The 23,752-nt window shown below is 38.9% G+C and overlaps 3 protein-coding genes and 1 pseudogene across 14 annotated transcripts; 2 read left to right on the top strand and 2 right to left on the bottom strand.

Annotated features, from left to right (window-relative positions):
* The first annotated feature begins 2,645 nt into the window (after window positions 1-2,645).
* Window positions 2,646-7,965, top strand: LOC111325288 (uncharacterized). Of its 3 annotated transcripts, none has more exons than XM_022929085.2 (2): window positions 2,646-4,641; window positions 5,438-5,574. In XM_022929085.2, the coding sequence occupies exon 1, from the start codon at window positions 2,756-2,758 to the stop codon at window positions 4,082-4,084; it is 1,329 nt and encodes a 442-aa protein (XP_022784820.2). In that variant the 5' UTR covers window positions 2,646-2,755; the 3' UTR covers window positions 4,085-4,641; window positions 5,438-5,574. The 3 variants fall into 3 exon arrangements, with proteins under 3 accessions (XP_022784820.2, XP_088589646.1, XP_088589647.1); XM_088733520.1 differs by lacking the exon at window positions 5,438-5,574 and adding an exon at window positions 5,178-5,329; XM_088733521.1 differs by having other exon boundaries at window positions 4,091-4,641; window positions 5,438-7,965.
* Window positions 6,471-8,290, bottom strand: LOC148723993 (uncharacterized). Its single transcript, XM_088733522.1, has 3 exons — window positions 7,961-8,290; window positions 7,565-7,663; window positions 6,471-7,052 (listed from the first exon to the last, which is right to left on the bottom strand). The coding sequence occupies exons 1-3, from the start codon at window positions 8,090-8,092 to the stop codon at window positions 6,762-6,764; spliced, it is 522 nt and encodes a 173-aa protein (XP_088589648.1). The 5' UTR covers window positions 8,093-8,290; the 3' UTR covers window positions 6,471-6,761.
* A 285-nt stretch (window positions 8,291-8,575) lies between these two features.
* Window positions 8,576-9,752, bottom strand: LOC148723992 (adenosine receptor A2a-like; annotated as a pseudogene).
* Window positions 9,753-19,948: 10,196 nt separating this feature from the next.
* Window positions 19,949-23,337, top strand: LOC148723991 (uncharacterized). Of its 10 annotated transcripts, none has more exons than XM_088733742.1 (6): window positions 19,949-20,809; window positions 20,997-21,100; window positions 21,550-21,695; window positions 21,878-21,935; window positions 22,173-22,268; window positions 22,889-23,337. In XM_088733742.1, exons 2-4 carry the CDS (start codon window positions 20,998-21,000, stop codon window positions 21,917-21,919), a joined length of 291 nt encoding a protein of 96 aa, XP_088589868.1. In that variant the 5' UTR covers window positions 19,949-20,809; window position 20,997; the 3' UTR covers window positions 21,920-21,935; window positions 22,173-22,268; window positions 22,889-23,337. The 10 variants fall into 10 exon arrangements, 9 of the variants coding, with proteins under 9 accessions (XP_088589868.1, XP_088589869.1, XP_088589861.1 ...); XR_015991855.1 differs by having other exon boundaries at window positions 19,953-20,809; window positions 20,997-21,104; window positions 21,580-21,695; XM_088733743.1 differs by having other exon boundaries at window positions 19,984-20,809; window positions 21,580-21,695.
* The last annotated feature ends 415 nt before the right edge of the window (window positions 23,338-23,752 follow it).

Genomic DNA, 23,752 nt, shown 5'->3' with positions numbered 1-23,752 from the left:
AGTGGTCGTATGGTAAAATGTTCAGTTTCATTTCAGTGTTAATAGGTAAAAATTACAGTTCTTAAGAGGAAAAAACTCGGTAGTTTGACAACCGACCACTAAATGCGGGGGTGACCGCTTGACACGGTGCCGTTAAATATAGGTTCGACTGCAATTTGCTCTCGTTTATGACGCACGTCATAACCTCGAGTCAAATGTTTTCCCGTCTGGCCCTTCCACTCATTCTGTAAGTAAATAATAAGGAACAATCGAGGAAGCTTTCTTGTACCGAAAAATAAAGATACCCACAGATATATTTATATTCTCAACATTTGAAGTCCCCTTGAGTGTTCAAAGTAGACGAACACCAAAAAGAGTAGTTAATCTTCTCTATTCGCGAACAACAACAACAACACTCGAATAACAACTCTTTGCTCAAAGGCACGTGTTTACGGTAAGGGGGGAATTCCGAAATTCCCCTACTAGACGTCAATGTACGCAATAACTCTGGAATAACATAGAACTTAATTGTCACTGAACAACAAAGGAATACTGGGGGTCACCACACCCATTATTGGCAAAAATAAAAGCAATCCATGGATATGCATTGGTTTCATTCTGAAAATAGATAATCGCCAGTATTCCTATCTCCGTCTTTTTTTCAGTTTCAGGCCAAATATATCCCAGTTGTAGTTCAAATCTAGAATCATTCACGTTTTCATATTGAACCTGATGAATTCCGTTCGCTGTCCAACAGAGCTTCCTTTATTCACAATCATTGTCTCATACCTTTACTTTCGTTTGGCCTTTAGGTCTTTAGAATTCATATGCATGCCTATTGTAATGAGTCTATAGCATTCATGATCATACGCACCTCTGAATAAGAGGGACATGACGATTCATTCAAGAACGTTTTAGTTTCAGTAAACTCCACCTGGCTCTTAGAGAGGAAAAGACAATTTCAAGCATTTCCCAAGGTAACTTTTGTTCTCTACTATTAATAGCAGTACACCATCTTAACATGCACAGTAGCCACCTGGACGAACTTCTAAGCTGTGCAGAATCTATCATTCTATCACAGTGACTCTCCTTGTGCAGTTATGGATCTGTAACTGGAAATGCAGTTATGTTGTGGTTATTCTACAAAAACGAGTCTCTACGAGCAATTTCCAATGGTTTTTTTGGCCTCATTATCGGTAGCAGACTTTTTGGTTAGGCTTGTTGTAGACCCTCGGTCGATTATTATCGGATGTTGTATTCAGCCGCCCGTTCCCAGCGTTTTGTCCGACTTCACAGTAATGTTGTGGGTTCACACAACCGCTGTCACTACTTTGAACATTTGCTGTGTTGGTTCATTGCCATTCGGTTTCCTTTCCGTCATCGCGACATTGTAACAAAGAAAGGATGTTACGCAGTGATAATTTGGGTGTGGTTACTTTCATGAGGTCTTCCTCGGTATCCTGACGCTGTTCATAGAGGATCAGATTTTGTCCCGAAAGGGTAAGTGATGATTAATCTTGCAGTACTGTTGATTTCCGTTGCATTTATAATGTTTGTTATTCCTTTGCTAGTGGTCTCATGTTCTTATATTAGTATTTTCAAATCGGCGAAAAACAGTTTTATAGAATATTGGCTGGGGAAAATGTTACAATCATTTAAAGACAATGTTAGAGTTCGGAAGGATTTTAAAGCTATTAAAACAGTCGCTTTTGTTTTGGGTGATTGTATTATCACATGGATGCCCAGTTTAGTTATGCTGTTTGTTGATTGTTATTATAACATGGTTAATGACTCGGAAAAACCCAATGCATTGTGGCCCTGGGTAGATAAAATTGCTTTCACTTCATCAATAATGAATCCACGTTGCAACGAACACACCTGTAACATTTCTCAAAGGTCACCCGCCATACATTTTATTCTTTACCGGAATAAATTACACTAAATCTAATTACAGACGATAAATGACAACAAACGAAATAAATAGACGAAATGAAAGCTTAAAACATACCTGACGGTTTGGATCTCTAAAGAGACTCGAAACGCACTATCATGAACATACAACGACAGACCACATAACATTATTGAAACTTTTCGCGCAAAAACTAAATATATACTGACGCGAGGGGACTGAACCCTACTATGTGGATGGACCATTGGCCCTTAAAATTTATTGTAACACACTTATATATTACTTTCGAAATAAAGAATTTCGCCGAGCCTTTCGCCGTAGCTATCGCTTATTGCCTTGTGGAAAGAGCAAGGAAAGCACAAGAAAAACTGGGCTGGAACAGAACACCTTATGGCAGGAAATGATGTGAGATCTGTCGCTATTGATAGACGATGTTGAAACAAACTGCTGCTTGAGTACATTTAGAATTTGATTAAAAAATTTGGTCTTGGTAACAATGTTTAGCTTGGTTGCCTATTTAGTTCTCTATTCGTAATATACCCTCCCTTTTCTTAAACTTTACGAGTTTCCTTAGCAGTGACCCAGTTACTCAGTTGCTCTATATGGAGCCAACCTTTAGGGGATGATATTCAAAAAAGAATACAGACAGGTGTGCGCTCAAAAAATTCGGTCGCAACGACGAATTTAACAAACATTCAGCATGTCACTCGAGGTGATATGTTATGTCGACTTGTCGCCGTTGCAAATTTCCCTTTCGTAAACGGTCGTTGCCATTTGAAACGGTCGATGCCATTTCTCGGAACGGTCGTTGCCATTGAAAACGGTCGATGCCATTTCTCATGACGGTCGATGCCATCGTAAAGGTCGATGCCAAGAAGGAACCGATATTTCCGACTCTCTCCGACGACATGCGTGACAATTAGAGCAATGCAGACTAGCTTTCCCACAAACCATCGCGATTTTTATCAAATCAAAATGGCGGACAAACCCGACAATTTTCTCAAAGATCTAATATCTTCAGCTATAAAAGAAGTCGAATCGAAAAGAAAATCTTTTGAATCGACCCAAATTACAAAGGAGAGTTTTCTGGCTTCGCTTCCAGATGATTCATTTTACTACCTGAAGGCAATTTCAGGAAATGGAGAAAAGTTCAAAGTGCACTTTTTGACCGAAGATATAACGAAAGAAAACCTGGAGCAATGGATATCCGAATATGAAGTGATAAACAGCGTCTCAGTGAAGTTAAAGACAAAGAAGGCACCAACAAGCGGCTATGTGTTGCAAAACTACTATAGATGCCAACACAACACTCGCAACTGGAGTCCAAGTAAAGATCCACAGCAGAAATTGTACTTGAATCCATCTGCCAGAGTAAAGAACACCAATTGCCCCTTTCAGATGATAGTCAAAATAGACAGCGAGGGATGTTGTTCTGTGGACATAGAGTGGGACCACAACCATTCACTTGAAACTCTGGAGACCTCTAATTTCCGTGACCTTTCTCCTGAGTGCACAGAAAGGGTTTTGAAGCTGTTTGAAAGTGGGCATACACCAGCAACCGCAAGGCAACAGTACTTGAAAGAACTCAAAGAATCATGTCAGGATGAATTGGAATTTCACAGGAAAAAGGCCAATCGGGCAGTTATGCCAAGAAAAAGGGACTTTAGTTACCTCTACACGCAATTTGGTAAGGATAGGTATGGTGGACAGGGCGTTATGATGTTTGAAAGACTTGCCGAAAGGCTTGAACAATACAAGAAAGACAACCCTGAAGCTACTACTTGTTACCAGATATATGAAGGTGATAATACGCCTCTTATAATTGCTATTGTAACACCTCTCATGAACCGTGTACACAAGGAAGTGCAGCAGTCTGGTGAGATGGTTTTTGTTGATGCTACTTCTAATACAGAAGAGCACAATCTTAAAGTGTTTTTAATGTGCACAAACAATGTGTCTGGAGCACTTCCACTTGGCATCTTGATCACCAGTGATGAGCAGGAGCGTACACTTAAACAGGGCTTTGAAATGTTTCGGTCCTGTTTACCAGAGTATGCATTCAATGATCGTGGTCGGGAACAAGGCCCCCAAGCCATCCTTACAGACAACTGTAAAGAGGAAAGAAATGCTCTGAAGTCTGTTTGGCCAACATCTGTTTTACTTCTTTGCATCTTCCACATGCTCCAACAACTTTGAAGATGGCTTCACGAGAGCAAGAACAGTATCAGCCAAGCAGATAGACCCTATTTTCTCACCCTTTTCAAGAGGTCCTTGTATGCCGAGACAAAACAAGATTTTGAGAACTGCTTCAGTGAACTTTTGAATGATGGCCGTTGCAAGAAATACCCAGATCTAGTCAGCTATTTGCAAAATCTATACAATGACAAAGAATCTTTTGCTCTATGCTTTAGAACTGAACTGCTTGTTAGAGGTAACCACACCAACAATTTTGCTGAGGCTCAGTTTTTGGTTCTTAAGGATGTAATTCTGCAGCGCACTAAAGAGTACAATGTTGTTGGGCTTCTAGACAAGCTGACTATTGATTTAGAAGATCACTACAAGAATAAGCTCCTTAGTATTGCTGATGGGAGTTTTGATGGCGTGTACAGACATCGTTTCTTTGGCAAAGGGAAAAACGGAAGCACAGGGTTTAAAGTCCCCGATAAAAAAGATCTTGATGCCTACCTCTCAACTGTGGAGAACTTTGGCAATAATGTATTCAAAGTTGGAAGCTCTTCAGATAGCAGTCACAGGTCAGTAGTGTTTTTTCTTAGCCGTCACAATAGCATAATGCTCTGATGGTACAAGAGGGCATGTGTGGGTGGGCATTATTTTCCTATCTTTCCCCCACTGTCTGATTCAAATTATCTTGATAGGGGAAGCAGTGCAGGGGGGGGAGGGGGCAGTGTTTCTAGGCTCCTCCCCTTTGGAGCAAAAATACATAAAACATAGGGACATAACATGCATAACATATGAGATACATGTAATTCCTGCAGTTCATCCATATGTTGCATTCCAAGGATGTTGATTTAGCATAAGGAAGACCAAAACATGAGTAATATATTGTCCAGGGGGTGGGGTACCTTTAGTAATTTCCCTTCTTGGCAGGGTGTTGAGTTTTTTATAGCAGAGTAAGAGCAAGTCCTTACTCTGCTGTTAGGAATATTTCTATTAATATCTTAGTGGATCAACCAGTTGAAGGTCTAGAATGTATCTATTACAGATTGAAAAAACAAAAATTCCAGTTGTATTGAGATATTTATGAATTGTCTCATTGGTTCTTTGTCAGTTATACAGTGGACATGACTCTTGGGATATGTACCTGCACGGTTGGTAAAAACGGGAGCCCATGCAAACACCAGTATGTCCTGTGGGTGGCAAATCTAGCAGACTGCATAAACTTTATTCCAGTCAGTAACCCACATGAGAGGCAGAAATTGGCCTGGCTAGCAATAGGAAAGACACTTCCTGTTGCTTGCTATAAGCCATTACGCTCTAGTGATGCTGGACAAACATCACAAACTGATGGTTCTAATGGTTTTGTAACAGAGGCATCCACTAGTATGGAAACAGCACAACAAGGGCCAAACTGCTCAACTGCTGAACTAATTCAGAGCAATGATGATGAGGATGAACATTCCACTGAACCAACTCAGAGCAATGATGATGATGAGGATGATTCCATTGCAAATGCTGAACAATTGTTGAGAAACTCTTGTGAAAAAATAATTCAAAAGCTCCAAAGCTCAAGAGACCTTAATTTGGCTAAAGGTGTAATCAGGTTTGCAAAAAGGGTAACATCCTTAACCGCTGCTAGATCTATGCATTCTAATTTGGCAAGCGCTCTTTTTTCTTTCGGGTCCAGTGAGGTGAAAAAAACCGGAAATGGAAAAAAGATCCGAGTCCAGCCCAACAGAAAACGAAATTGTGGTAGTGGAAGCCATCAGGTTGTATCAAAAGGGCGACCAGTACAACTACAAGAACCAACCTCCAAGAGGAAGCGCACCCATGACTTGGCTAAAGCAGTACAAACAAACACTAAAAGTAGTAAGAAGTCTGGGTCCCATACTATGAAATCCAAGACAAAGCACATGCAAAGGAAAAAATAGGAAAACAGAGAAATCTTAGTGAATAAACAATGGAATGTTTGCATAATGTTTAACATAGAGGGAAATTCACTTAAGGCAAATTGCCTAGATTAAAAACCTCTCTCCTTGGATCTGCCCCTGAACAACAAGGTTATTAAAAAGATTGAGGTTTTGACATTGTAAATAAGTTTTAATTCATTCTTTCCTGTTAAAGTCTAACACAACATTTGTAATGATTTAAAATTTGGTTTGAACAGTAACATGATGTACATGTGCCAGAACTTATGGATTCTTCCATGGGTTCAGATAATTGGTACAATGCCATACAACCGTATAGTACCTTGTGGGTATGAAGGTTTGTTTGCTGATATCCTGATTGAGGAAAATTATAAGCAAAATTCAGCCATTGATTCACATGGGGCGCTAACTAATACTCAGGTAAATTAAGGCCTGGGCCTCCAGTTATTTCACCCAAAAAGTGGGGGGGGGGGGGGTGGTCTATCTGAAGATTAAGCTGTACAAACGTAAAACTTTGAAAAGATTGAAGGTTTGAAATTGTAAATAAGTTTTCATTCATTCTTTCTTGTTAAAGTCTAACACAACATTGTAATGATTTAAAATTTGGTTTGAACAGTAACATGATGTACATGTGCTGCAATGACCACAATTAATTTCAAAAATCGATAATAATAATTTAAAAACAAAAACAATTATGTATTATAGATTGATCCAATATTCCTTTCAAATCATCTCCAGTTAAAATCACTAAATGCAGGATAGGTTAATTAAGCATGTGACTTTTGGTGTCTTATAAGATTTCGTTTCTCTGCAAAAGTCTTTTGACAATGATCACACTTGTTGCTGTCTTTATGTTTCTTGTCTTTATGCCTCTTTAGCTTTTGCTCATGGTCAAACGATTCATTGCATTCCTCGCAAATGCACTCATGACAACCTTTCTGGTGGTATTTGAAGTCCTTCTCCCTTGTGAACTGGGTGCTGCAGGTTGGACATTTTTTTATCTCTGCTATTCCCATATCAAGGTCTTCCCTCAAGCTCTGTGCTTTATCTTTCCAGTCCTATGAAGATCATAGCATGATATTTTAAAAGGGGGGAAATATATTAGGGAACAATCGTGTATTTTTGATCCCCCCTATTTTTTATATAAACTAGATTGCAAAGACAGTTTTGTTCACCCTCTATCATAATTTTTTGAGGATAATACCCCCTTGCCTCCCCCCCTTTCCTCAAAACCTGGATCCGCCACATGTAGGTTATTTCTAATTAAAATTTAGGTTAAATTAATTGGTACATTATAATGGGCCTTGCTATCCCCAAGGTATATTTAAGAGTTCTGTCTGGAAAAATAACAAGTCTGAACATTATATTACAAAATTGACATTGAGCTTGAGGTCCCAGCTTGATTCAAGATCAACATTCATAACCTAAAATACTTTTAATTGGAAAGTTTGACGAGAACATTTACACTCTCGGTCCTTACAAAGTTAGCCACGTAAACCACACAGCAGTCCACTGAAATGGGGCAGGGTTAATACACAAACATTCACAATGTTAGAAGTTTATAACTAACCTTTCGTCTGTCTGTCGGCAATTTCTTCCACATATTGCCAACCACTTTGGAAACCTGCCCGATTCCCGCCCCCTTTCCAAGTTGTTCCTTGACATCTGGCTGTGGAATGATACAAAGTACGAGGAAACTATATCAGCTTATATCGAATGTAATTTCAAGGCCTACAAGAATAATGAATACAAGTGCAACACTTACAGATAAGATATTTGTTAATGACATAAACGAAAATTTTAGATGCGGTTTATTTTTCACTGATATTTCTGATCACTTAATCTTAATCACTTGTAATCGGATGTAAAGGATGTAAGGGAAACAACATGTTTTAGACTATTTGAACAAGCACTTTATCCAGGCTGAAAATGATTGAATATTTCGGGAAATACAAAACAAACTCACCGCAACTGACTGCATAAAGGAGTTCCACCCCGTTGGCTTCTTAACTGATTTTTTTTTTGTTTCTGCACAAGAAGAATGGGTTCGTTCTGTTTCAGCTGGCTCAACTCTCGCGCACGTGGATTGCTCCGCCATCTTATAAGCAACACTGCCCGGAAGTGACGTCCGAGCGTGCCAACAGCGTACGAGCTATTCACGAGGGCTGTCGTCTGCTCGGCTAGTTTGAGAAATGGCATCGACCGTTTTCAATGGCAACGACCGTTCCGAGAAATGGCATCGACCGTTTCAAATGGCAACGACCGTTTACGAAAGGGAAATTTGCGTCGCCGTTACGAGTCGTAGTAACGTATTCCTTGGCGTGTCCTAACCTTTAACATTTAATTTTGTTTCACCACGGTCTAGTTGTATCCGCCGTCTTTCGGTTCTTTATAAGGTCTCTATTATCGCGGATGGAGACCTTAGTGCTTTATTTTAGCGCACATAAACGCATCGTAAGTACAAAAAAATTCGTCATTCTCACTCGAAAAAAAAGAGGCCCTAACTGACTAAAAACTAAAGTTTGGTGACAGGCGTTTGATGGGGTAAAAATTACATGTCATGAAAGACTTGTCTCATACATGACAAAGAAAGAGGTAGTTTAATTATGTATAGGTTTACATTAAGTAGAAAGCAGAGTTACGTAATACAAGCTTAGAAATTAAGGACTTCCGTTTGATCATTGACTGTTCAGCGGGGCACCAGGTTTGTAATTAGGCGAGATTCCTTTTCTGCTAGGATTGTCCGCAGAGTTAAGTCTCCTTAGTTTCCAAGTTGCCACGCTTACGAGTCCCAACATTTCATACCATCCGGTTCCCCTCTGGCTGTGCATTATGGTCTGATGCATTTTGTTCATGAACATAGGGCAGCCAACGGAAGGTGCGGCGAAAGGCTCGGCGAAATTCGCTATTTCTGAAGTAGTATATCAATGGGTTTACCGCTGATGAAGTAAGAGCGACTGCCTCGACCCAAGGCTGTACAATCAAGTTAATTTGCCGTACATTGCAATCCCGTTTTGCTTCTCTATTATAAAATTTTACCAACTGCAGAACTACGCTAGGTATCCATGTCATGATACAAGCACCCAAAACAAGAGCGACTGTTTTGATAGCTTTGAAATTCTGCATAGCACGAACTTTAATATTTTTGTCGGAATCAGGAAGCTTTTTAACTGCTAAAATGCTTCTAAATTGTTTTCTGGCTAATTTGAAAGTGAAAATGTAACAAAAGGAGACCACTAATAATGGAACAACAAACGTTATACATGCAAAGGACATAAATAGTTCCCTTCGATCTTTTTTTTGAACGTAATCAACAAAGGAAGACTCAAAGAAATAAACCACACCAAAATAATGACCACTAAGCATCTCCTTTTACTTTAAATGTCCTGATACCGGAAAGGAAAGCGAATCGCGATAAAACGGTCGATTGAAACACAGCAAACGTTGAAAGCAGTGGCTGCAGTTGTGTGAGCCCATAACACTAATCTGATCGTAAACAAAGGGCTTCGAGGTGGTGGCTGAATCCAACATCTGATAGCAATCCAAACAGGATCTATGACAAGGCCGACAAAAGCGTCCGCCACGGATAACGAGGCTAAAAAGTGGTTGGAAACTGTTCGTAAAGACTCGTTTTTGTAGAACAGCCACAACACAAGGACATTTCCAGTGACAGCGGCTACACCAGACAAGGAGAACCACACTGATAGAACGATGGATGCTGCACCACTGAGATGTTCGTACGAGCAGTTACCTTTCATGTTAACTTGGTGTAAAGCGAAGAGATGTTACTGACTGTCGCTGAGATGGTTCTTCTTCCTTTTTTTGAATGCAATTATTCACAATTTTCTCTTAATATGCAGTTTATCGACAGGCACACCTAATTTTCTTGCGGCATTTGTTTGAGAAAAGGTGCTTGTGATAATAAAAATATCACAAAGTTTTTTGAAAATATGTTTTGAAACGTAGATTCTGTTTTATTCGTCTACAGTCCATCAATGTAAATATAGTTATATCTCATCTATCGGCAGATGTTAAGTAAAAATCAACAAACGATTCCACTCGATTGGCAGCTGCTTTCTTGACAAGAAGTGTCCAAAACGACAACGAATAAAAGTTTTTGAGTCTGTCCACACTCGTGGACAGACTCAGGGGGGCCTTATTTGAATCTTACTAAACTAAATGTCAGGTTTGTTGCTGCATATCAAAGTTGGTAGCCTAATTTAAATGAGGAAATGTGTTGAGTTTCGAATCAAAAATTGATCTTAAAGTAGTCGGTAATTTAATACATGCTGCGAATAATACGGAAGTTAAACAAACTGAAATGGGGTGGGCGGTGGGGGAGGGGGTTCACGGCATTTTAGACAGCTGCTTTGTTAATTAAAAAAAGATACGTAAATAAACAAAGCCTCTCATTCATTTCAAATTTTCAAACGTTAACGAACTCAATGGGTCGTTTTTTCGATACATCATCAGTCTAAATTTTACTTGATTGGAACTTAGGCCTATCAGGCCTCTAAAGTTTACAAAAGAATTTTCCGGTAAACTGTTTGTCTCCATTCGAGAAAGAAGTCGTTACATATTAGTCTGTTAGTTTTATGGTCCGTGACGCGCTGAAGAATCAATTAGCAAGATACCTGAGGTTGTTTAACTGAGCTGACGAGGATATCGACGATAAGAGAGGTCTTAAGGAAGACTTTTATGGTAACTGGTCAAAAAAAATCGACCTCGTACCATCTGGTTTCTGCCCCTTGTTAGCTAAAAAGTCTTAGCCGACTTGCACTAAAGTGGTAGCCCACATTCATCGTGTTTGTTTAAGAAAATAAATGGTCAAACTCTAATAGATAATCTCCAGTATTGTTACAACTTGTGAAGGTGTAGTCTGATGTTACCCCCGGGTTCAAGCCATTTACTGCATTGTTACAACTGTATTTCTTTTTCATTTTTAGGCCAAAAATAACCCTGAAATAGTTCAAATCTAGAATCAGTCACATTTCCACAAATGATGTTGAACCTTATGAGCACTATTTGCTGTCCCCAGAACTTAGCTCATCCGCGGTCATCGTTTCAACATTCATACATGCTTTTATTTGCTTTTAGCATTTAGGGTATTAAACAAATATAAAATTGATATGCATGCCTAGTGTAAGGCGACCAACCAAAACAGTAATTCAACCGATAAAACAAAGGCCTAATTAAAAATAACTCATTTTAGTTTACATTTGCTTAGTCATAAAGACCTCCAGCGAACTTGGTTACTCCCTGGTCTGTCATTGTACAAAAAAAAAAAAGAAACTAGAACATACGCACACAACATATTTTAAGGTAGTAGAACAGTCCCATTGGTCGATAGGAGTGTTTAAACGAGGGTTTTTAAAGTGGTTGTGACGGCAGGTTTTGGAAAAAGGAATGAAGAACGTTTTTCTATGTCAACTAGCCTCATCTAAACGCTCGCGTAGTTGGGGGGATTGAAGAAAGTTACGCGCACGCGCTGTTAAGTCTTGACTATACGTAACTCACTCAAATTTTCCTAACCTTCCTTTTGTTTAGATGAGGCTATGTAAAGACGGAAAAGTTAAAGACCTTTTATGGAGGTTGTAGTCACTGTGATAAGAGAGGGATTTGGATCTTTCTAACTGAAAAGTTTCCTGAACAAGAATTCTATTGAACTTCGCCTGATTGATTCATTAGATCGTTTATTATTGGTGTTTATCAGTTCGTTTATCTTTAATTAATCTTTTTTTTATATATCATTCAATTGTTACATATTATTCATTTATTCATTTGACTAGTTACTTACTTTTATTACTAAATAAAAAATATATATTTCTGCCGAAGGAAAATAGTTAACTACAAAAGATTTTAGGTTAAGTATTAAAAGCCTTTTCTTGTGACAATTGTTGTGTGATGCTGCGCTTAGGGTTGCCAAAGGCTGACTCTTTCCAATCGTTTACTTAACAGCTGCGGCCCGGGAGTGCCATGCCCGGCCTAGAAAGGGATGATGGGAAAGGGAAAGGGCTGGGGATGCTTTTTATTTAGCCATCGCCTATTGTGCCCCCATGCCGAAGGCGTTTGCTGCACGTTTCCGGAGCCAAGTTATTGGTTCAACCAAATTCTAAATTAGGTAAAAAATGGATGTCCTCTCCGACTTCTGAAAAGTGAGTAATAGTCCTTATACTCTGAAATCTACAGGAGATTGGGTATAAATAAAACGAGTTTCTTATGACCCACACGCATTGTTTCTCTTGAAGACAAACAATTGAGACTAAGATTACGATTTATTTTTGGATTTTTCCTTCATTCCAGCCACAAATGCGTTTTCTGCTGTCAGAATAGGATTCAGACTACAACATTTGACATCCATTTTCCACTGACTGAATGGGAATCAAATTTATACCTTATGAGCCATGAATGTGGTCAGTTACGTCATTCACGTGAACCACTCTTAACTTTTAACCAGGAGCCTTTAAAAATTTTACTAAACAATTAAACTAAGAGTTTCCTCATAGAGGTCCTGCGCTTATCAACAAAACATCACCATGGTTTTGTATGTTTTATAAATTAATCGTCGCAGTAACTCTTTTTAATCGAAAATGAGAAGCAGAGGAGGATTAGGACATTGATTAAGACCAGGAACGTGAAATTATTTTAATCCGATCTCTATCACCGTTTTCGCCCGCGTTTGTCAATGAACAATGCATCATCATTCAAAACATATGATAATTCATGCAAAAACATCCAGTTTTAGAAAAATCTGTTCGGTTTATGGAGAGGACAGGAAAATTTCAAGCATTCACCAAGCTTACTTTCTTTCTTCTGCTGTTGCTGTCCACCATCTTACCATGAATGATAGCGACTCAGTGGTTCAGTTCAGCTCAGCAGTGCAGCGTCCATCGCTCTATCACTTTGACTCGGCCATTGATGGACGATGTTGGACTGCAACTTTAGTTTGTCCATTTTTTTTTGTTAAAATATAGATTTGAAATCTGAAAAAGAAATCCTCTTTACATTAATCTTAAATTTTGCTCTCTCTTGGTAATGCCTATTATGTCCTCACATACATTATTGTAACGAACGGAGTTCTTCTCACATGGTCTTACACTCCATTAGTGCTCCGAACGCGATAGGGTTGGATAAGAATATTATCAGGAACCAAGCCAGTCTTTCTATCTATCAAATTTCTTTAACTACTTGCTTGATTCACGTAAAAAAAATGAAAAGATAATTAAAACGAAACGCCTATTACTACGGTAACGACACGAAACAGGGGGCGTATCACAATACTAGAAAATTACTAAATATCTCAAATCACTGGTGATACAGGCAAAAACATCGAACCAAATTATAGCTAAATCGACAAGCATACACATTAAACAAGTCATACCTCTTTATCCAGTCTTAACTCTTATTCTTTCGATCTTTTATCCTTCGTTCCGTTTGTTCTGATAGCACGTGCTTATGAAAGGCTAGTTTTGTCTGAGTGTCTAATGTTCCTTGCGTGACAACGGAAGTTACGCGATCATTCTTAACTATTACGCGTTAATCAGTTACAATTATATTCTACGAGTCTCTATGGCAGTTGCCTAGTTCCCCTATGTGGAACCAACTTCAACTAAATCTTTGTTAGGAAGAGAATGCGGAAGAGGTCTTCTTTTTCTCTAGAACGTGCTTTAAACAATTTTACTTTTGGAATTGAGAACGTACGTTGATATTAGGTTTTCAGCATCGGCACAGTGATCTACTTTGGTATGGTCAGGTCAATGGCGCTGCGCGTTTGTGACATCACGAAATTTTGACCCCCTAGAGCGATTAGGACGAACAAACAGGCTTCTCGAGTAAATTAATATGGGCGATGATGCGCCCATCTCTAGTTCAAACGCCTCTAAAGCTCGTATTTTAAATCAAAACGACGGTGTTCCTGGCTCAAAGTTCGAGCAAGACCAAGAGAACTATACAACCATACAATTGAAGCGTTGGTTAAAGTGTAGAGGCTTGAAATTGAGCGGAAAATGAGCAGACCTCATCGCACGTGTTCGTGACTGCCTCAAGTCGGGAAAACATTATGTAGTTGATTCAAGTATAGATGATGGGAAATGGCTTCAGCCGAAGATACTAAAGGAAAGTAAAGTCGATCGCGTGAAACTTAAGGATCTAACAGATCAATGTAAAAAGGGGGTTGACAGGCCTACACGACTCCCCAGCGCGTGTTTAGAATAGCCTATTCAAAGTTTGGCCCTCGCGAGTATGTCTTTGAGCGATCGCCCTCACTTTTAAGACATGAGTGGCGGATTTTTGTATAGTTCGCTCAGTACTGGTTGTTTCTATTTTTTTGCCAGTGTCTCATGAGAATTTGCTTTAGGTTTGGCACTGATGGTTGGTATTGAGTAATGAAAGGCAAGATTCGTTGGTTCGTCTTCGGTTTCTGTTGAAGAGCTAGTTTCCTGTTTTTGAAATTCACCTCTGAAAGGGTTGTGTTAATGAGGGTCTCTAGGTAGCCTCTCTTTCGCAAATGCGCTTTGAAATTTGCAATTTTCTCTTCGAATATTGTCTGAGAGGAGTTTGTTCTGAAAAGTCTAAGGGCCTCTCCTTTTATTAAGCCTTTCTTAACTCCTTGTGGGTGACAGGAACTATAGTGTGTATACTGAGATGTCTCAGTTTGTTTAAAATGAGTACGAACATCAAGGATTGCGTCCTTTTCGAATCGTTCGCCTTTATAATTATAGATGTAGGTGTCCAGGAATGTTGTTTCCTTATCGGAAATTTCAGCCGTAAATTTCATTGTTGGATGACGATTGTTAGCTTTTTCAATGAAACGTTCTATTGTTGCTTTGTTTGTGCTCCATAGCGAGAAGATCATCGTCTATGTAACGTTTCCAAACAAGCGGTTTGAAAAGGCTTTTGTCAAGGATTTCAGTGTACAGCACAAATATAAGTATTGTAGTTAACACTATCAACTAAGAAATTCTTTGTAGAACACGCATTTACCCGGCGTTGACAAAGTTCCAAGTCATGCATACTTCGGCTTTGGGGAACGGTATGAAGGCTTTCCGACCATTTTTAAGCATTTCTTTAGGCGGATTAAGCGAATCTGGCAATCTTTCTGGATATCTTGAGTCATTTTTACATGTACCCAACAGCAATGCCTAGTTGCAACCATTTTAGAAAGTCAGAGCATTTTTTGAGCGAAAATAGTCCTGCTTCTGACACGTTTCGCATACAAGTCCTTGTAAAGACTCCGAGTGTTTGTCCTAAACCAGCGGGGGGTCCAAAGATGACATATCTATTTTTAGACCTGGCGCGCAGCGCTATTCAAAAGGGTAATGATAGTTGTTTTTGAGTGGTTTGTAGGGTTCACTTGTTATGTCCAAGAAACCTCCCGGAAAAATTGTCAGGGGAGATCGAAGCCAAGCGGAACGGAAATTGTTAACTTATTTTTCAGATTACTTCTTTGAATCAAAAAATCTAGGTTGCTAAGAGTGCAAGAATGCATGCCATGCCGATTGGGAAAGAAAATAAAAATTATAGAATATGTGTAGGGGAAAATCTTAAAATATTCAAATACAAGGTTAGAGTTCTTGCTATGCAAAGTCTTAAAGCTATTTGATTAATCGGCTTGGTTTGGGTGCTTGTATTATCACACGGATGCCCGGTTTTGTTGTGTTCTTTGTTGACTGTTATTACACCATGGTAAATGACTGGTATAAAAGTAATAGATTGTGTTTGTTGTATGGCCCTGGGTTGATACAATTGCTTTTAGTTCGTCAGCAGTCAATCCATTTACTTTCGAAATAAAGAATTTCGCCTTGCCTATCGCTTGTTGCCGCTTAAGGGACACGGCAAGGAAAGTATGAGAAGAATCAGGCTGGAACTAGCCGCTGGCAGAACACCTTATGGCGCGAACTGATGTGAGATCTGAGGATTTGGTGGTTAGAGAGAGTGGGCTCAAAGGATATATCAAAAGGGAACAGGACTCTGTCGCTATTAATAGATGATTTTGAAACGGACTGCGGGTTGAATACATTTGGATTTTGATCGAAAATTTTCTCTTGATAACAATGTTTACCTTGGTTGTCTCTGGCTAATTCGTAAAATGCCCTCACATTCCTTAAATTTTATGAGAGTTTCTTTAACATTGCCTCAGTTACTCAACCTTTAGGAGACGATACTTAAGAAGAATGGAAACAGGTGTACGTTGAGAAAACTCAGTCGTACCGACGGATTACACAAACATTCAGTTTGTCACAGGAGGCGATATGTAGGGCGACCTATCGCCGTGACAAGACGTACCGACGTATTGCTCGGCGTGTCCTGACCATATAACATTTAATTTTCTTTCACCACGTTCTCGTTGCATTCGCCTTCTTTCGGCTCTGTATAAGGTCTCTATTATCGAAGATGGAGACCCAAGTGCTTTATTTTAGCTCACATTAACATAAGTACTAAAGCTCGTCATCCTTACTCGAAAAAAATAAAAAGAACAGAAAAATGAAAAGGCAAGTTTGAGAGTAGATATTTACGATGCTGCCAAGATTATAGAAATGATGAATCTTCTTTCTTTTCTTAATTTTGTAGATTCAAACAATTTAAAATTTCATTATATAAGAGTTTTCTCCATACATCTTGCAGGATTTATTGTCATATTTGACGGGGGCAAAATTACATGTCATGAAAGAATCGTTTGATATGACAAAAAATGGTATTTTTATTGTTTTTCTTTGCATTTACTACGAAACAGTTACATTATACAAGCTTAGGAATTAAGGCTTCCGTTTGATCTTTAACTGTTTATGAGGGGCACCAAGTTTGAAATTACGCGAGAATGCTTTTTCGCCAGGATTGTCCTGAGAGTTTAGTCTTCTTAGTTGCTAAGTTGCCAAGTGTGCGAGTCGCGACGTTTCATACCATCTGGTTTCGCTCTGGCTATGCACTCTGGTCTGACGCATTTTGTTCATGAAGACATGCAGGGCAACCAACGGAAGGTACGGCGAAAGACTCGGCGAAAGTCGCTATTTCTGAAGTAATAGATAAATGGGTTAATTGTTGATGAAGTAAAAGCTATTGCCTGAACCCAAGTCCCTACTTGATATGCAATTTTCTTATCATTACACCGATTTGCTTCCCAATTATATAAGCTAACAAACAGCATAACTAAACTGGGCATCCATGTGATGATGCAAGCACCTAACACAAAACCGACTGTTTTGATAGCTTTGAAATTTTGCATGTTATGAACTCTTATATTTTCACCGGAGTTAGGAAGTGGATTAGCTGGCAAAACTCTCTTGAATTGTTTTTTGGCCAATTTGAAAATGAATATATAGCAAAAGGAGACCACTATTAATGGAACAACAAACGCTATGGTACATACAAAGGATATCATTAGTTCCCATTCATCATTTTTTCCCAACAACAACGCGGACACAGGAAGACTCGATGAAATAAACCACACCAAAATAATGACCGCAAAGCATCTCCTTTTACTTAAAATGTCCTGATACCGGAAAGGAAACCGAATCGCAATAAAACGGTCGATTGAAACACAGCACGAGTTCAAAGCAGTGGCTGCGGAAGTGTGAATCCACAACACTAAAGTCATCTTGAACAAAGGGCTTTCAAATGCTGGCTGAATCCAACATCGGATAACAATCCAAACAGGATCTATAACAAGGCCGACAAAAGCGTCCGCCACGGATAACGAGGCTAAAAAGCGGTTGGAAATTGTTCGTAAAGACTCGTGTTTGTAGAACAGCCACATCACAACGACATTTCCAGCGACAGCGGCTACACCAGACAAGGAGAACCACACTGATAGAACGATGGATGCTGCACTGCTGAGATGATCGTCTGTGCAGCGACCTGTCATGCTAAGTTGGTGTAAAGTAACAACAGATGTCGAGAAATAAGTTTGGAAACTGTCTGAGATTTTTCAATTACCTGCCCTCGTCAGGGATCAGATGTTACTGACTGTTGATGAGATGCTTCTTCTTCATTTTTTATGCATGCAGTTATTCACAATTTTTCTCTTTTTATGCAGCTTATTGACAGACACATCTAATTTTCATTGCGGCGACTGTTTGAGGAAAGGTACTTGTGGCATGAAAAAGATCTCAAAATGTTTTGAAAATATGTTATGAAACTTAAATTTTGTCAGTTATCCGTCTTCAATCCATCAATGGAAAATTAGTTATATCTCAATCTATCGCCAGAAGTTTAATAAAAATCAACAAACGTTTCCCATCGATAGGCAGCTGCTTTATTGACAAGAAGCGCACAGAACAACAATGACTAAGAATTTTTAAAACGTTTTAAGAAGCTTTTTCACGCTAATCTCACAATTGGTCACACTCGTGGACAGACTCAGGGGGGCCTTACTTGAATCTAACTAAACCAAATGTCAAGTTTGTTGCTGCATATCAAAGTTGGTAGCCTAATTTAAATCAAGAAATGTGTCGAGTTTCGAATTTAAAGTCGATTTTAAAATAGTTGGTAATTTAATACGTGCTGCGAATAATACGCAAGTTAAACAAACTCAAATGGGCGGGGGGTGGAGGGGGGGTTCACGGCATTTTAGACAACTGCTTTGTTAAAAAAAATACGTAGATAAATAAAGCCTCTTACTCATTTCAAATTTCAAGCGTTAATGAACTGAATGGGTCATTTTTTCATACATCCTTAGTCTAAAGTTTACTTAATTGGAACTTAGGCCTATCAGGCCTCTCAAAAATACAACATATAGAATTTTCGGTAAACTGTTTGTCTCCATTCAAGAAAGAAGTCGTTACACGTTAGTCTGTTAGTTTCACGGTCCATGTTGCGCTGAAGAATCACATAGCACGATACCTGAGGTTGGTAACTGGGCTCTGACGAGGAAATCTTCGATTAGAGAGGTTTTAAGGAAGACTTTTATGGCAATTGGTGAAAACAAAATCGACTTCGTGCCATCTGGTTTCTGCCGCTTGTTCGCTAAAACGCAGAAATTTGCATAAGTCTTAGCCGACTTGCACCAAACTGGTAGTTCACATTCATCTTGTTCGTTCAAGAAAATAAATGATCAAACTCTAATAGATAATCCCCAGTATTGTTACAACCGTATTTTATTTCAGTTTCTGGCCAAAAATATCCCTGAAATAGTTCCATGCTGAACCTGATGAGCACAGTTCATGGTCAGACTCTAATAGATAATTCTCCAGTATTGTTACAACTGTATTTTTGTTTTATTTCCAGGCCAAAAATAACCCTGAAATAGTTCAATTCTAGAATCAATCACATTTCCATGTTCAAACTGATAAGCACAGTTTGCTGTCCCCAGAACTTAGCTCATCCGCGGTCATCGTTTCAACATTCATACATGCTTTTATTTGCTTTCGGCATTTAGGGTGTTAAACAAATATAAAATTGATATGCATGCCTGTTGTAATGCGAACAACTAAAACAGTAAGTCAAACGATAAGACAAAGGCCTAATTAAAAATAACTCATTTTTAATTTATATTTGCCTAATCATGAAGACCTCCAGCGAACATCGCGACTCCTTGGTTTGTCCTCATCACTGTGAAAAAAAAAGTAAGGACATACAAATACAACGTATTTTAAGGTAGTATACGTTTTAAGGTAGTATACGTTTTTCGGAGCCAAGTCATTGGTTCAGCCAAATTTTTATTTCGAGGAAAATGGATGTCCCCCCCGACTTCTGAAAAAGTGAGTATTAATCCTTATACTCTGAAATCGACAGGAGATTGGGAACAAGTGAAAGGAGCTTCTTATGACCCACATGCATTGTTACTCTTAAACACGAAGGCGCGCTATAAAAGGGCATTAGCTCCTCCCCCTAATTTTGAATTCATCCCAAAAAATAAAGATGGCGGACTATGAGGAGAACCGCAACGAACACTTAGTATTTGTTATACTTGTCAAAAGCAATAAAACATACCCAGAAACGGTCGCAAAATATCAGTAGAGTTATTTCTCTGGGAGTAGTTTTGTTTGGAGTTCAATATTTCCTCGTTTCGTGTAAAAAACTTGCGTTGTTACTGTCAAATTCAAATCGCCCGCCATTTTGAGCCTGACCCCTACCCAACAGGCAATCCGTGAGGCTATCTTTGTCTATTGTGAGTCTTCATTTCAACTGGTACCGTGGCAAGCAGTGTTCCAGTGAATTTATGCGCCAATATGCGATATATTCCAGGCCCGATCGAGCAGTAACGCGAACGAAATAATCGTCACTTCGCTTCGTAGGATCGGAGTTGTCTGAGAGAATTTCTCTTAGTGTGAGACCTTTTGCTGAGGTTATTCTACGATTCGACTCGGAAAATGGACAGCTTTCCCCCTCCAGATAAAAAGAAACGTACAAAAATCAACAAACGTGCAAATGAACGGCGAGATCCAGCGGAACGAAACCCATTTTCAGTCTGACAATTGAAGTAAAAAAAGGATCAGCAAAGTCGTTTGGAAGCTATCAAACAGAGGATAAGCAACGCTAAATCGGCTCTTGGTATAGGTAGACAGACGCAAAATACTGATTTAATGGAAAGACTTCTCTCGTATTTTGAAATGATTTGTTCATCAGCTGTGGATAGTAGCTCTTCATCCATCACCAAGACTGATGTGCTCGAATGGCCGAAAATCCATTTTGTGAATTTTGTGGCGAAGATTACAAATAGGCTTCAGCTACTTTTTCAAGTCAAGGGCACGTTTGTAAGATTGAAGTTCCCTGTGTGTAATGACTCAGTTACTTGGCTCAGTTTTGGAGTTTTGGGACACCCTGCAAAGTACTACGCCAATGTTAGATGAGTATAATATGTACATGACCTACTTTGCAGGTAAGCATTATCGAAGAAAAATATCCCAGGAAAGTTTGTCACATATATATATGATGAGTTTACATGTACAAATATATCCTCTTCGTTTATGTAAATTATGGCTTTCCATTCTGTTCTCCCATGTTTTGTTTCTTGTAATAAATCTGTATGCTCAGGTGAGTGATACTAAGAAAATATATATTTGCAGAATGGTTCCTGCATTCACATGTACTGGACTTACTGAAACTCAGTATCATGGTTTTACTGAGGCCACTGGCATTGGCTGTGTGATGGACAAAACAATAGACACAAGTATGTGGTTTTTAACGTTTACACTGTTGTACACTATCTTTACTATTTCTAGGATGTGATCCTCCCTGTGTTTTAACAGCAGTGTTGTGAAGTATGTAATAAACTTTATTACAAGACTCAGGCAGCCAGAGGGCCAGTATCTAAAATCAACCAATCAAAATGCTCTATTGCCGGTCCAATATTCTCTAAGTATTGGACCGGGCATTGTCCTAAATGATCCTGCACTTGTGAAAAAGCTTTCTTCAGTCGTATGATAAATCTCTTATTAACCAAGCTTGGCCGGGACTGTACTAGGAGAATATCGGCCCTCGCTCTTTTTTTGTACGGACCTCCCTGCACTCGGTCCATACTGTCAAGACCTCGGGCCGATATTTTCCCAGTACGGCCCTCGCACTTGGTTAACAAGATATATATCATGATTTAAATCTAGCTTTTACTGTACCTTGCAGCTTATTGGGCTGTATCATTTTGTTTGGCAGTATATAAAGACCAGGGATTTGGATATAGGTCTGTAGTTCAGGAATTGTGCAACAAGACAATGGCTGGTGCAAGGGTAGAAGTTAAAGCTATGCAAGGCTATATTGCAAGTGAGGATGTAAGTTGACATGCAACCAGCTACTTGTTCATTGTGTATGTTCAGTGTTGTTGAAGTTATTTGCAGTGGGCAAAATTTGAAATAACACCTTATGCAGTGCTAGGTCATTTTGTACCTTCATTCAAGTTACCTTCAATGCTCAGTTTCCTTCCATTCATTTTTTATTCTAATTACTCTTTCAGAGTATGATAACAGATGCCAGACATGACTGCATTCTACAGTGACAGCTATTTTTATGAGGTAAGCAATTCCAACCGAATGCTAAGCCCCATGAATTTGATAACTTGTGCCTCACTTTTCTGAAAGCCTGTTTCCACTTCTATCATCTTATCAGTTGTCTTTGTGATTTTTGCCCCCCCCCCCTCACTGCAGCATTTTTAATAAATCAATAGCTCTGTTTCTCCATTTTGGCTGTTATGATGTGGGATTCCTGTCTTACTGAATAACATAACATATCAAACATACCCCTGCTTTTAGCATACAACTTAACAGAGGTGGCCCATGACTGCGTCAGATCCTTGAAAAATTGGTTTGAGCAAAGAGGCATCAAGAATTCCTTTGACACCTGGCATGGTAAGTATTTATAAAAGTTCATATGTCAATGACTGTGTGGTGCTCTTCAGTTTTGTAATAATTTATTTAATCTGTTACCAGCATGTTATCTAATAATCTAAAGGCATCAAATTGGTAGAGCGCTGCACTAGTATCGCAGAGGTCAGTGGTTCGAATCCCGTACAGGCCTGAAATTTTTTTCAGGTCTGATTTCCACTATTGCTCAAATAGTGCTTTACTGCGAAGGATCGTTCTTATATAAGACTTTTGGTGTTTGTTGATCAAAAAAAGTACTAAATCATCCACTCGTGTCATGTCATGCATTGAGTGCACTTTACAATTTACAACACATGGACATTGTTGTCCTCACTGATAAAGTTGTTATTGTTGTAATCTATCTATGGTCATGATCAATCACAACTTATTGTCAAGACTGAATTCATTTGAAATTAGTGTCTCTTTCACATTTGCATCTATTTTATTCAAGACAATACTTGTATTTACATGTATAAAATAGTGACGATGCTTGTAGGCTTTGCCATATGCCTTGCCTAGTGTGTATTTGGCAGCTTCTAGGTTGTTTGCAGAAGCTCTTAAAGTGTCACGATATAAGGCTACTACTTGTTTACTTTCCTTTTCAGAGATGATGTAGCTTTGGTCTTGGAATGAGTTTATTGATGATCAAGGATGGTTCAAGGCAAAGTATTATTTCAGTTGCTTTTCCATTTTCTGTTGAAATGACTCCTTTTTCAAGTTGATGATGCTCATTTAATTCTCTTGAATGATGACATCATTTTGGATTCATATGCTCAGAAATCTTTGCGACTCAATGACAATTATTATAAATAGCATCTGTGTATAATCTTTATTGAGAGGAAATAAACTACAACCCAATTCCTTTTTTTTCTCCTAGTAGGATCACAACCTAAGGTACCAGCAGTGGAAGAAGAACATGGAAAATGCTGATCAATCCCTCAAGATATTGCATAGTGGAGTTCAGAATTAGGGCATACAGTGTATTGTGAAACAATATAGCTTCTGTTGTACCTTATTGTCACTATACAAAGAAATGTATACATTTTGGAGGGAAGTGCTGATGGAGTATTGTAATGCTGATTTTATGAACGACGGTGAGCACAGTAGGGCACTCCATCAGGATTTGTGCTGCAGCTCGACACATGTTGCCGCTGCATTTTCCGTGGCTTCCTTGTCTTCGGAAACTGTCAAAGAAAGCAAAATTAGAATGATGCAAAAGAACATAACCTGTTTTGAACTGGTAAAGCGCTGTAAGGACATCGTTCGAGAACGTTGCAAATGGCGGGTAAAAATATGTTTCGGCAAACTAAAAAGCCCATAAGATTTTGTAGCTAGCAGAAGAGGGCATACAATTTAGATTAAAAAGTATGACCCAAAATATGGCCTTGAAATATTTATCCGTTTTGCGAGTTCCCGATCATTGGAAACAGCACATTGAATATTTACGTATCACGATCTGACAGTATTAT

The sequence above is a fragment of the Stylophora pistillata genome, chromosome 9 (assembly GCF_964205215.1).
Source record: "Stylophora pistillata chromosome 9, jaStyPist1.2, whole genome shotgun sequence".
NCBI classification, from domain to species: domain Eukaryota; kingdom Metazoa; phylum Cnidaria; class Anthozoa; order Scleractinia; family Pocilloporidae; genus Stylophora; species Stylophora pistillata.
This window is presented reverse-complemented; position numbering and strand designations above follow the sequence as displayed.

Bases quoted from the DNA above. Each gene is read 5' to 3' on its own strand.
- LOC148723991 (XM_088733740.1), top strand. From the start codon at position 20,860: ATGATGAGTTTACATGTACAAATATATCCTCTTCGTTTATGTAAATTA. The intron at 21,101-21,549 runs GTATGTGGTTTT...TGTACCTTGCAG, and splicing joins GGACAAAACAATAGACACAA to CTTATTGGGCTGTATCATTT. The intron at 21,696-21,877 runs GTAAGTTGACAT...TTACTCTTTCAG, and splicing joins GCTATATTGCAAGTGAGGAT to AGTATGATAACAGATGCCAG.
- LOC111325288 (XM_022929085.2), top strand. From the start codon at position 2,756: ATGCCAAGAAGGAACCGATATTTCCGACTCTCTCCGACGACATGCGTG.
- LOC148723993 (XM_088733522.1), bottom strand. From the start codon at position 8,092: ATGGCGGAGCAATCCACGTGCGCGAGAGTTGAGCCAGCTGAAACAGAA. The intron at 7,664-7,960 runs GTGAGTTTGTTT...ATCATTCCACAG, and splicing joins CCTTTATGCAGTCAGTTGCG to CCAGATGTCAAGGAACAACT. The intron at 7,053-7,564 runs GTTAGTTATAAA...TGATCTTCATAG, and splicing joins TGCCGACAGACAGACGAAAG to GACTGGAAAGATAAAGCACA.